The sequence below is a fragment of the Hippopotamus amphibius genome, chromosome 7, assembly GCF_030028045.1.
Source record: "Hippopotamus amphibius kiboko isolate mHipAmp2 chromosome 7, mHipAmp2.hap2, whole genome shotgun sequence".
Classification (NCBI taxonomy): domain Eukaryota; kingdom Metazoa; phylum Chordata; class Mammalia; order Artiodactyla; family Hippopotamidae; genus Hippopotamus; species Hippopotamus amphibius.
In genome coordinates this window covers 9,475,220-9,488,321 of record NC_080192.1, presented here as the reverse complement: position 1 = coordinate 9,488,321, position 13,102 = coordinate 9,475,220, and the positions used below count along the sequence as shown (strand labels likewise).

General features: G+C 44.2%; 1 protein-coding gene across 1 annotated transcript in view; it reads left to right on the top strand.

Moving 5' to 3' along the window:
• The window catches only part of LOC130857574 (DNA dC->dU-editing enzyme APOBEC-3F-like), a 45,228-nt gene that overhangs the window by 6,248 nt on the left and 25,878 nt on the right, over positions 1-13,102 (top strand). Inside the window, exons 2-3 of the mRNA XM_057743336.1 lie at positions 180-411; positions 12,616-12,732. Coding sequence (XP_057599319.1) covers positions 180-411; positions 12,616-12,732 — 349 coding nt within the window. The remainder of the gene's footprint in view (positions 1-179; positions 412-12,615; positions 12,733-13,102) is intronic.

Sequence of the window (13,102 nt, the reverse complement as noted above, 5' to 3'; positions counted from 1 at the left end):
CTGAGCCTGGGGACCTCCCATCTGGCAGGAATCTCGCCGTGTAGAAACATATTTTATATTCTCCTCGAACATTCTAGAGAAGCTGGAAGCAAAAAGGTACTGCTGGGTCCCATGGTGTATTTCCTGGAGTCCTTGTTCTGAATGTGTCCAGACCCTCGCCAGGTTCCTGATGGGCACAGTGGCAGTGGCCTGAGGACTCTGCGGCTCCAGCTCTACTACAGCAATGTCCCAGCAGATGGCAAGAGCTGGGACCCTGTACAGGGCTCGACCTTACCAGATCAGGGCCTCTGGGGTCAGCTGCCCAGTAAGGGCCCAGTCTGCCCTCAGGGGGAGTGTGGAGGAGGGGCCTGGGTCAAGACTGTAGGTGCCACTGAGGACAAGATTCGAGGTCCACATAGGAAGGACCTTTGGGTGAGGGTGAGGTCCTGGAGAAGGGTCTATGTGGTAGGGGCAGGGGCCTCTGCTATCCCCGTGGAAGCTGACTGTCTCCTCTTCCATCGCAGTTTGTGGGATGTTGGGAAGACTTAGTGGACCCCCAGGGAAGGCCTTTGAGCCTGGCCCAGTCTGCATACAGATACTTGAGGGTGCCTGAGTTGGGCTGCCCTCTGTGCCCTCGGCCCCTCTCTCATTACCAGTTTACCCATCACTGGACCTTCTGCCCTTTCTGGGGAAGACCTTTACTTCTGTAGGTGTCCCTTTCTCTCTGAAGCTCCTGCAGCCTCTTTTCTATAGCTGAAACCTGGCCTCTGTACACTGGCGCCAAATTGAATCTTGGAGACAGAATTTTGGGTGAAGTGGAAAAGAATAGCTTCATTGTTTGTCCGGCAAAGGAGGCCACAGTGGGCTAATGCCTTCAAGTCTGTGTCCTCCCTTTAGAGAGGGAAGTGAGGAGTCTTACAGTATCAGCCTCAAGGAACAGGGCTGTTGATAAGGAACAGGGTGGGTGCAAGACCTGCATTCTTCATCCACAGGACATTTCAAAACCATCAAGGCTGGCATCGGTGGTCCCGTGATGGGCTCTGGTGGTCTCCAGATGTTATCGTACTGTGACAGTCTCTCTGGAGTGAAGAATGCTTACAAAGGAAGGGAGTGTTAGGGAGTGTTTCGAAAGAGAAAAATAGCAGGTGCACGAAATAACTTTAACAAGAAAGGAATCATTTGTGGAAAGCAATGTAGAGTGAGTGAGTGAGCTAAAACAGAACAGCAAAATGGAAGCCGGTTTTTGTTTTTTATTATTTTTTAAAATTTTATTTATTTTTTGGCTGTGCTGGGTCTTCATTGCTGCACTCACGCTTTCTCTATTGTGGTAACTTCTCTTGTTGCGGAGCATGGGCTCTAGGTACATGGGCTTCAGTGGTTGTGGCACATGGGCTTAGTTGCTCCACGGCATGTGGGACCAGGGATTGAACCCGTGTCCCCTGCATTGGCAGGCAGATTCTTGACCACTGAGCCACCAGAGAAGTCCCTGGAAACTTTTTAAAACTAGTTTTTAGCTGTAACACTTCTGCCCTCTTGTGTGATCACTTCAGCTTCACCCTGCTTCATCCCCTGTTCCTTGTCCCTCCATCTCTCGGTCTCTCTGCCTCAATTCTTTCCTTTCTTGGGTCCCTTTTGCTTCTCTTCATCTGCCCAGAGTGTTTTATCTTCCTCTCCTCCCTCAGGGCTGCCTCTTTCCTTCCCTCCAAGGTTCCTCCCTAATTATTAGGCTTCATTTCTCTTTCTCTCACCCCTAGCACGCATCAAGGCCTTTAGCGTCTTCCACCCTCTGGGACTTTCATCTCCAAGATGACCCAGCATGAGTCATCTCACATGGCTGTGGCCTGAAGAAACCTTTCTTGGAGATGCCACCCTGGGCCCTGAGTCAAGTCCCTGGGTCAACGCAGATGAGCGTTGTGCCTTGCTGTCCTTCCCACTCCCTCCACAGAGTTTAGAGTCTGTTGTTTATCTTTGCTCTTTTCGAGCAGAAAGCCCATGTTCAACTCCTGCTAGAGAGGCTGCCTCAGTCCTTTTGCAGTCTGATAACCAGCCTAGCCTGTCTCAGGAAAGGGAGCACATCTGTTGAGACAGTGGCCTGAGACCCTGCTCTCAACGCGGCCGCTCACTCCATCTCTGAGCCCATCTGGCCCTTGGCTCAGCTCCTCTGGTCACAGGTTGTATCCTTGCATTTCAGCTGGGCCCTGTAGAAGGGTGGGGGTGGGGTGGGGTAGTCCTTACAATAATGGTGGGGTATATTAGTTACCACAAAATTAAAATTATTGGGAATCCATTTTTGTATATTAAAAAATATTTTATACAGATGAACCAAATTATAGGCTTCTAGTAAAACACTCAAGCAATTTATAATCAAGAGAATTAGAAGGACTTCTCTGGTGGCGCAGTTGTTAAGAATTCGCCTGCCAATGCAGGGGACATGGGTTCGATCCCTGGTTAAGGAAGAGCCCACATGCCTCAAAGCAACTAAGCCTGTGCACCACAGCTACTGAGCCTGTTCTCTAGATCCCGTGCTCTGTAACAAGAGAAGCCACTGCAATGAGAAGCCTGTACACCACAACGAAGAGTAGCCCCTGCTTGCTGCAACTAGAGAAAGCCAGCACGCAGCAATGAAGACCCAATGCAGCAATAAATAAATAAATAAATAAATTTATGGAAAAAAAAGAGAATTAGAAAGAAAATCTCTTCTTCTTCCATTCCCAGCTCCCACCTACCCATCCCTCTCCAGCATCCTCTGGTATGTCTGAGTGTGCCTTTTCAAACCTTTCTCCATGAACTAAGGCAGATGTGCATGCAAACACATCTGCGGTGGTGTTCTGCATACATCTGCCATCTTATCATGCATTATTGTCTGAAATTTGTGGTTGCAAGGAAATTTCTAATTAAGATATGGTGCACAGACAGATAAATGCACAATTTCCCAAAATGAATGCCCCAGGTAGATCATAAAACAGAAAAGCCCAGTTCCTTGGGACCCCTCTTCTGCCCCATCTCACTCCCTCTCCCTGTCTCCCCCAGGGTAACCACTCTCCCAATTTCTAACACAACAGGTTAGTTCATCTTTTTTCTGTGCTTTGTATAAATGCAATTACACACCCTAGAACACTTGGAGCCTGGCTTCTGTCACTCAGTTATGCTTGAGGTTCATCCATTCTGCTTTTTATCATCAGTTCTCATTGCTGTACAGAATCCCACAAGGTTCTTCATCAGCTGTGCTGTTGATGGGCACTGGCTAGGGGCACAGTGACTGTAGCAGAGCTCAGGAGGCCATGAGGGGAACAGAGGCCACCTGAGCCTGGTTTCATCAGAACTGTGTTCTTTCCTCCAGAGCATTGCTCGTGTGTCCATTCAATCAATCTTGTCAATCTTTCCCAATCTGATGTGGGAATGAGCTCTCATATTGGTCCTAATTTGTGTTTCCTTGATTACTAGTGTTACTGAACCAAACCTGGGTCCACTGGCCCAGGCACAGTCAAGCCAGTCTACTGACAGGTTGTGGTGAAAGAAAGTGCAGTGTTTATTGCAGGCACCAAGCAAGGATTTCAGGCAGCTAGTGCTCAAAAGCTCCCCCCACCCAACTCCCCATTTACTTTCATGGACAATTTTTTTAAGGACAGGGTGGGGGGGGGGGTTCATGGGGTGCATGATCAGCTTGTGAACATTCTTCTGATTGGTGGATAGTGAGATAATTGGGAGTCAACATCATCAACTGTCTGGTTCCAACCAGTCTGGGGTCTACATGCTTGTGGTTGGCATGCAGTTAACTTCTTCCACCTGGTAGGGGTTTCAGTATCTGCAAAACAGCTCAAAGTATATGGCTCAGAATATTATCTATAGCCCTTGAGGAGAAATTAAAGTCCTTAACTTTGTTTAATGGCTAAACTATTATATTATTTTGTCTTGCTTGACTCTTTTCCTTTTTTTCTGCATTTTCTCACTTCTCTGATTAAATTTATTCTTTGGAACATGGGGAAGGCCTAGGAGGCTGAAGTTTTTCTACAGACAAAGAAGAGGCAGGTGGAAGACATGCAGGGGGCGGGGTTCTGCTCGGTTATACTGGGGACAAGATGAAAACAGTGTGTTTGTTTTAAACTCTTTTTAAGAGAAATCCTATCACCTCTCACTCTCTTTCTTCCTATAAAATGATTGACAAGGCTGCTACTAGTTTTCCTACCACAGATGAATTCCATGGACTTGTCCTAAAAAATCTGCAAATCTTCATAAATACAGAATAATGTAAGCCAGAGATGAAAATGTCCCTTGCCCTCTACAGCAATTGTGAGAGAGAGAGAGAGACCTTGCCATGTCATAGAAGTAGTTCAAAGAACTAGTTCAATGAATCTAAACATAAGATTGAATCTTATATTCATGGAGTGTCAGTCTTGATTTCTGTGCTGTTGGACTCTCGTGTGAAGCTTGCTAGCTACTACCAAGTAGTATAGGGTAAAGGTGGGAGTAGGGGCTCTGGAGCCAGCTGCCTGGGTTCCGATCTGGTCTCTATCACCTGCGGGATTATGACACATGGCAAGTTACTTACCCCTCTGTGCTTCAGTCCTGTCGTGTAAAATGGAGACAGTAGTAGAACTTCCTCATAGGTGGCTGTGAAGCTTAAGTGAATTTGTTTATCTTTATATCAACATGTATTATGAAGAGTGCCTGACCCACAGTAAGCAGTATAGAAGTGTTTGTGTTATCTGTTACTAGAAATCTGTCTCTGAAAACAGAGCATTAAACATCATCTTGAAAAAGCTGTGTAAGACCCACACACTGAAAACATCACTAAGAGAAGGTAAAGAAGACCTAAATACATAGAGGGATGTACTATATCCATGGATCAGAGGGCTCACTATTGTGAAGACTTCAGTCCTATAGATTCAATGCAATCCCAATCACATTCTCAGGATTCCGCCCCCTTGTGGTAGCTTTGTAATGTGTGAACTTGGCCAGGCCAAATGACATTTTCCAGAGTTCCCTTTCCAATAGTTTTGGACCAGGCCCCCTGCACCTTTTCTAGGTGCTCACGTGTTGGTGTGCTGATCCGACTCATTGCCCTGGTGTGAAGCAGCAACCAGGCCTGCAGCTGCCAGGACTTTCCCCACACCCCGCTCTAGCATCGTGTCGAGTCTTTAGCTCCTGGAGGAAGGGCACCAGCAGGACACCCAGACCACTAATGTCAGAGGCAAGAATGATTGTATGGGTTTCCGTCCGTGTGCTCCACAGCTCATACTGAGGGTTCCAGCTTGTTCTCACTCTCCCACGCTTTACATCCATCTTCCTTTCCCAACTGCTTTCTTGCAGACTTTAAGCTGTAGCATCAGACATGAAGACAACACCTTACAGAGACTGCTTAACCAGCCCCCATGATGGCAGAAAGTCAGAGTCCTGTAGGAAACCCTTATATGCACCATGCGATCCAGTAGTCCCTCCTCTGGGTATATATCAAAAGGAAATGAAATCAATATGCCAAAGAGAGAGAGATCGCTTTGTGATGCATTCTGTATTCACTGCACCATTATTCACAATAGCCATAATATGGAAACAACCAAAGTACCCATCAATGATTGAGTGGATAAAGAAGATATTGCATACACATACACACACACAGAGCCCACAGAATATTATTCAGCCATAAAAAAGAAGAAAATTCTGCCATTTGTGACAATGTGGGTGAAGCTGGACAGCATTATGCTACATGAAATAAGCCAGACAGAGAAAGACAAAAACAAAGTATGGTATCATTTATATGTGAAATTTTTAAAAAGTAAGACTCATAGAAACAGAAAGTAATATGGTTGTTGCCAGGGTCTGGGAAGTGAGGGAAATGGGGAGATGTAGGTCATTGGATACCAAAATTTTCAGTTATGAGTTATGGGGCTTCCCTGGTGGCACAGTGGTTAAGAATCTGCCTGCCAATGCAGAGGACATGGGTTCGGTCCCTGCTCCAGGAAGATCCCACATGCCACGGAGCAAGTAAGCCCGTGTGCCAAAAAATTAAAAAAAAAAAAAAAAAAGAATCTGCCTGCCAACGCAGGGGACATGGGTTCGATCCATGGTCCGGGAAGATCCCATATGCTGTGGAGTAACTAAGCCCATGCACCACAACTACTGAGCCTGCGAGCCACAACTACTGAAGCCCATGCACTTAGAGTCTCTACTCTGCAACAAGAGAAGTCATCACAATGAGAAGCCCATGCACTGCAATGAAGTGGAGCCCCTGCTCTCCACAACTACAGAAAGCCCACGCACAGCAATGAAGACCAAATGCAGCCAATAAAAAAGAAAAAATTTAAAAAGAACTTTAATCCTGTTAAAAAATTATATATAAAAAAAAGATGAGTTAGTTCTGAAGATCTAATATACAGCATGGTGACTATGGTTAGTAATACTGTATTGAGACTTGCAATTTGCTAAGAGTAGATCTTAAGAGTTCTCACCACACAGAATGTTACTATGTGAGATAATGGATGTGTCAACTTGATTGCAGTCATCATTTTACAATGTATATGTATAATCAAGACATCATGTCTTATATTATAACTATATATGAGGATGGGTCAAAAATTATCCACACTCCACTTATATTAAAACTTCTGTAAATTCTACAGCCAGAGTGCGGATAATTTTTGACTCACTCTTGTACAATTTTATTTGTCGATTATACTTCAATAAAGCTGGAAAAAAAGAGAAGTCCTTATATGAGATGTATGTATCATAGGTGCTCTGACTCTTGGCTGATCCCTGCTTAATGCATCCCTGAAGTTTTACTCTCCTCCTTCATCTCTCCAAGAACATTGGTAAAATTTTAAGGCTCATTCTGCTTTGTGTGAGATGTATTTGCTCCCTGCAGGATGTGATGAAAGCTGAGCCCTGATTGACCCTGGTACCCACAGACAACTGGTTACTGATTTCCAGTGGGATCAAGTTAGGTCATCAGGATTTGAACTGAATCCCTACTTTCACTTAGACCAGCACACTGGTAGATAATTCATGTATTAAAGACAAAACTGTAGTGGAAATTGGGCATATTTAGAACTCGTTGATTATTTAAAACAATACAGAGCAAATTTGTGGAATATAACTAAAACAGTACTTAAGAGAAAATTTGTGTCACATGCATGTATTAGAAAAGAAAAAATTGAAGCTTAAGTGATCAGTTCAAGAAGTTAGAAAAGGGGGACTTCCCTGGTGGCACAGTGGTTGAGAATCCTCCTGCCAATGCAGGGGACAAAGGTTCCATCCCTGGTCGGGGAAGATCCCACATGCCATGGAGCAGCTAAGCCCATGCACCACAACTACTGAGCCTGCTGTCTAGAGCCCGTGAGCCACAACTACTGAGCCCATGTGCCACTACTACTGAAACCCACACGCCTAGAGCCTGCACACCACAACTAAGAGTAGCCCCCACTCGCGGCAAATACAGAAAGCTTGTGAGCAGCAATGAAGACCCATCACAGCCAATAAATAAATAAATAAATAAATAAATAAATAAATAAAATTTATATATATATAAAAAGAAGTCAGAAAAGGGAATAACAAAAGGATTAACATCAGAACCTAGTACTTTGAAGCAGATAAAGCTGAAAAATCACTGCAATAAAAGAGAAATCAAAAATAAACTACATTATGAATAAAGTGGGATCATAACTATAGACACGTAAGAAGTCCCCAAACTTTTTATAAAGGCGTAAACAGTCGGAAGAGAATACTATGAATACATTTACGCCAATAAATCTGAGAAATGAGGTAGAATGAACAACTTTCTAGAAAAAAAAATGATAGCAATGTTACCAAAAGAAATAGAACACATGAATTAACCCTAAACCATTAAAGAAATGCAATTATTAGTTAAAATGTCTGCTTAAACAACCATGTCATGTTACCAGCCCATGAGGTTTTATCAACCCTGTGAGGATCAAAACTAAACTGTCTCAGAAAATAGGAGAAACATTAAACCTCCCCCAATTGATTTTGGGCAGTTACCATAATCTTGATTTTGAAACTGAATACAAAGGACATGGGTAAGAAAAATTATAACTTTATTTATTTATAAACACAGATGTAAAAGTCATAATTAAACTGTTAGCAAACAAATATCCAAGCCAAGGAAGGCAAAGAATATCAGACTTGTAATTTTTATTTCCCTGTCTTAGGAGAATTTCCTCTAAAGTGGAAGGACACAAGGATACCCCTATGATTGCTGCTCTTAACGCTGTACTGTGGTCCAAGCCCGTGCCCCAGGACCACAATGAGCAACAAGAGCTGCAGGGACTGGAAAAGAACAGAAACTATTAGAAATAGTAAGCAAGTTCTCAGCGAGGTTGGGTTAGATCCAAGTTTGTATCTAAAAAAACAAATGAATAATGTTCCCAGACAATGGCAACAAACAAAAGTATAAGGGTAGATGAAGTCTATAATATCTCCAAAAAAGGTGTACTAGAAGTAAACCAGACAAAATGTGTAAAATCTTTATCAAAAAATATAAGGCTTGTTGAAAACATCAAGGAAGACCTATATAAATTGAGGTATATATCATGTTAATGCTCTATCCTCCCCCAAATTGATCTGCACATTGATATTGGGATTTTTCATGGAACATGAAAAGGTTTGTGCATACATTGATATGAGTCTATAAGGGGTCAATACAATTTCAAGAGTAAGAAGGCAAGGTGGATCTCTATACCAGATATTAAGAGTACTAGAAAGACCTAAGGAGACCGATATGGTAGTAGCACAGGCTTAGACAATGGAGCAAATGAGAGAATTCAGAGACAGCCTATACACACACACACACACACACACATACATATTAAATAAATTTTTGGCATTACACACAGGACAGGAGGACATGGATAGAAATTCACTAAATTGTTCTCATATTGGCTTTCCATACACAAAATTAAAAATTAGATATCTACGTCATACCAAACACATACATGGAAAAATGGATACGTTTGAAAACAGTAAAAATTAAAACATCTGGGTATGGAAAGATTTCATGAACTAAGAGCCTAGTCACAGTTTGGAAGAGAGTATTTGCGATGTGTATAACTGACAGAGCATTACAAGATATCAAAATATCAGATACAGAATATCAAAATATTACAGAATATCAAAAAATGCTTATAAAACAATAAGGAAAGACAAACTTCCTACTAGAAAAATATACAAAGGATGCAGCCAACAATTCTCTAAAAGAGGAAAACCAAAGGGACAGAAAATATGAAAAGACACTTGGGAGACTTCCCTGGTGGTGCAGTGGGTAACACTCTGCACTCCCAGTGCAGGGGGCCTGAGTTCAATCCCTTGTCAGGGAAATAGATCCTGCATGTATGCCGCAACTAAAAGCCTGCATGCCACAACGAAGATCCCACCTGCCGCAACTAAAAGGTCCCGCATATTGTAATGAAGATCCCACTGGCCACAACTAAGACCCGGTGCATATAAATAAACAAATAAATCTATTAAAAAAGAAAAGAAAGGGCACTTGGTCTCACTAGAAATCAGGAAAATATAAAATAAAACCTCAGTGAGATGGCTTTTCACATTCTAGCAGGCTGGGAAAGTGAGAGGTCTCATAATACCAGTCCTGGGGAAGATATGGGAAATGGTAACACTTTTTATTTCTCCTGGAGGTGTCTGTTGGCACAGAGCTTTCGAAAGCAATTTGGCAGAGAGTGCCAAGTATGGCATTTTATTTCCACAAGGAGATCTAGATCCTGCTATGGGCAGCAACAACCCAGCTAAAATTACCCATGTTCTGGGACTCCCATGGGGTAGCAGTGAACACAACCTCTGGAAAGGCAGATGCACCAGACAGTCAGCTCTGGGTGAAAGGCAGCACCTACCCTACTGAAAGCAGTAAGAAATCATCGTTGTCCAGGAGGCAACCAAAGGAATTCTGTTGGTCATGGCCTGCTGTGGGCTGAAAGTCTGTGTCACTTGTGCACAATGAACATTTGTGTGCAAATTTGTACTTTGAAGCCCTGTTATTGAGTCCAAACTTGTACTGCTCACCACAGGACATGCCAATAAATTGAGAGACAAAGTGTCAGGGCAAGCAATAGTGACTTTATTTGGAAAGCCAGCAGACCAAGTAGATGGTGGACTAGCATTCCAAAGAACCATCTTACCCAAGTTAGAATTCAGGCTTCTTTAATACTAAAAGGTGTGGCTGGTTGTTGCGGGAATCCTTTGTTCTTGCAGCTGTCTGGGTAGGTCTGGTCACAATGTTCCCATAAACCTCCAACAAGACAATTGTTATTTTCTGTTCTGCAACTTTTTATCTCTATATGAGTGGAAAAGTGTGCCTTTAAAGGTCAGAGACTGGGGAATGAGCTATCACATATATTGCAGTCTCTAGGCAACATTCTTTTGTGTGTGTGTGTGTGTGTGTGTGTGATTGAAGTAATATTTATTGATTAATTCCCCCCTTCTTTTTTTTTTTTTTTTTTTTTTACCATACCACAAGGCTTGTGGGGATCTCAGTTCACTGACCAGGGATTGAACCCAGGCCACAGCAATGAAAATACTGAATCCTAACCACTAGGTCACCAGTGAACTCCCTGATTTCCCCCTTTTTTCTGAGTCCCAATAAAAGTTTATTTACAAAAAACCAGGTGGTTAACCTGGGGCATAGTTTGCCACTCCTGTTGTAAAGAGTGGGACCCAGGCATGGACACAATCTAAATGTCCATCAACAGATGAATGGATAAAGAAGATGTGGTACATATATACAATGGAATATTACTCAGCCATAAAAAGGAAATTGGGACATTAATAGAGACGTGGATGGACCTAGAGACTGTCATACAGAGTGAAGTAAGTCAGAGAAAAACAAATATTATATATTAATGCATTTATGCGGAATCTAGAAAAATGGTACAGATCAACTGGTTTGCAAGACAGAAATAGAGACACAGATGTAGAGAACAAACATATGGACACCACGGGGGGAAAGCAGGGGGTGGGTGGGTGGAATGAATTGAGAGATGGGATTGCCATATATACATTACTAATAAGAGAAAAAAATCAAATTGTATACTTTAAGTATACAATTTAAGTATATGCAGTTTATTGCATGTCAATTATATCTCAATAAAAGTTCTTAAAAATATAAAGAGTGGGACCCAGAGCCTGAATCCATGGGAGAATCTAGGCCAGGGTTCCCTAACCCCTGGGATCTAAATCCTGATGATCTGAGGTGTAGCTGATGTAATAATAATAGAAATAAAGTGCACAATAAATGTAATGTGCTTGAATCATCCCAAAACCATCCCTCGCAGCTCTCCCCCCCGACCCTGCTCCCCGAAACTTAGAAAAACTGTCTTCCAAGAAAATGGCCCCTGGTGCCAAAAAGCCTGGGGACTGATATTCTAGGCAAGGTTCTTTCACAAACGTGCAGAGCCAGCATGACTAAGCACAGCAACAGAGCACAAGGGTTAGAGCTAAAGGAATAGGTTCAATATGGGGTTAGGTTTGTTCTTCTCTGCTGCAGCCCTAACCCCCAATGTGATGAAATTTGGAGGTGGGGCCTTTGGGGTGAGTGTGTTGTTGACTACAGTTGGCACTGGCCACTAGCACTTGCCATCTACCCCTGCAAAGAGCAAACCACGTGCTGCTCCAGCTGCTGATTTTCAACACCTCCTGAAAGGAGTTCAGGGTCGAGAACAGAAATGAGGCACCGTGTGCTCTGGGAAAAACTGGCAGAACAAGTCTTCAGATTCTTAGATATTTTCAGGAGCCTATTTTATGAGCCCAATTCTTGTATCTCCTCCTATCTAGAAACACACTAAAATCCTCCATGGTGACGACTGTTCCTCGTGAAACCTTCTGCAAAAAAAATATGTGCTCAACTGTATGTTTTCCCCCTTCAACAAAATCACATATATACTGACGTTCCCCCCTACCTCTTTGGAGCAGTTTCTCAGAGCTATCTGTAATGCTGTGTCCCAGGCTGCAGTCCTCATTTTTCCCCAAATAAAACTTAACCCACAACTCTCACATTGTGCATTTTTTTTAAGCTGACGGGGTTCAGATGAGGTCACGAGGCTGGGAGCCCCATGAAGGGATTAGTGTCCTTATAAAGGCAGCCCTTGTGCAAGCCCACCCTCTCTCTGCCACATGAAGGCTGAGAGGACTCTTGCAAAGGACCAAGCACAGAAATAGAAATGCAAAACGCATCTGTCCCCTCAATTCTGGCTGTGCCAGGAGAAAATAAAAGGTCCTGATCCAACGTCCACACGTTCTCATCGCCTCCATTCATTGAACAGGCATGTGTAGAGCCAGGTGCAGACTTGAGCTGGGTGCTGGGATGGAGGGGAGAGGGCTCCAGCCTGCCCCTGCCAAATGGAAGCAGGACTTTGTCCTGCTCTCTTCAGCCAGGGTTTGTCCCATGACCCCCTCTCTGGCATCTTTACTTTCTCTTTCCCTTTGCAGTAACATCCAGGTCCTGCTGCACAGAGGGGCCTGGCTTCATCACAGACTGAGCTTGCCTGAGAGGGCAGGCCCAAGAGAAGGTGGGTCTGAGCCTGAGGACGCAAACCACCCCGGGGCCCTCCCACCCCTGGTGCCAAAGCAGGAAGGAGGTGGGGCCTCGGCTGAGACCGCCTGGGTGGTTGCTCACAGATAAAGGTTTTTCTACACAAGAGCCCTGGGAGAGGAAATGGCACCCCGGTACCCGAGAAGAAGGTCCAGGCTGGAACCAGCCAGCAGAGGAGGCTACAACCAGAGGCCCTGGATCAGGTACCACTGCCCGCCAGCTCTGTCCCACTGGGCCCTCTCCAACCCTCCCTAGGGCTGTGCCTGTCCTTGGCCTCCTTCTCCCCACAGTCTCTGCAGGTCCAGCCTCGTTCCTTTCCCTCTCTGGGCACCTTCTCTGCAGGGCTCACTCCCATCTGGGGTCTTTGCCCTCTTCTGGGGGGGCCCCCACTATTGCCTCTGAATGGGCCCCTCCCATAGCTTCACCCAGCTCTGAGGGTCCTGATGGCCCAACTCTCTGTCTGAAAGTCTGTGGGGCTAGGCGGTCCCCTCCCTGCCTGTGTGGGGCTGCACCCTCTATTGGTCAGAAATATCTGTGCTCTGTGAACACTTAGCATTTGGCTATAAGATGATT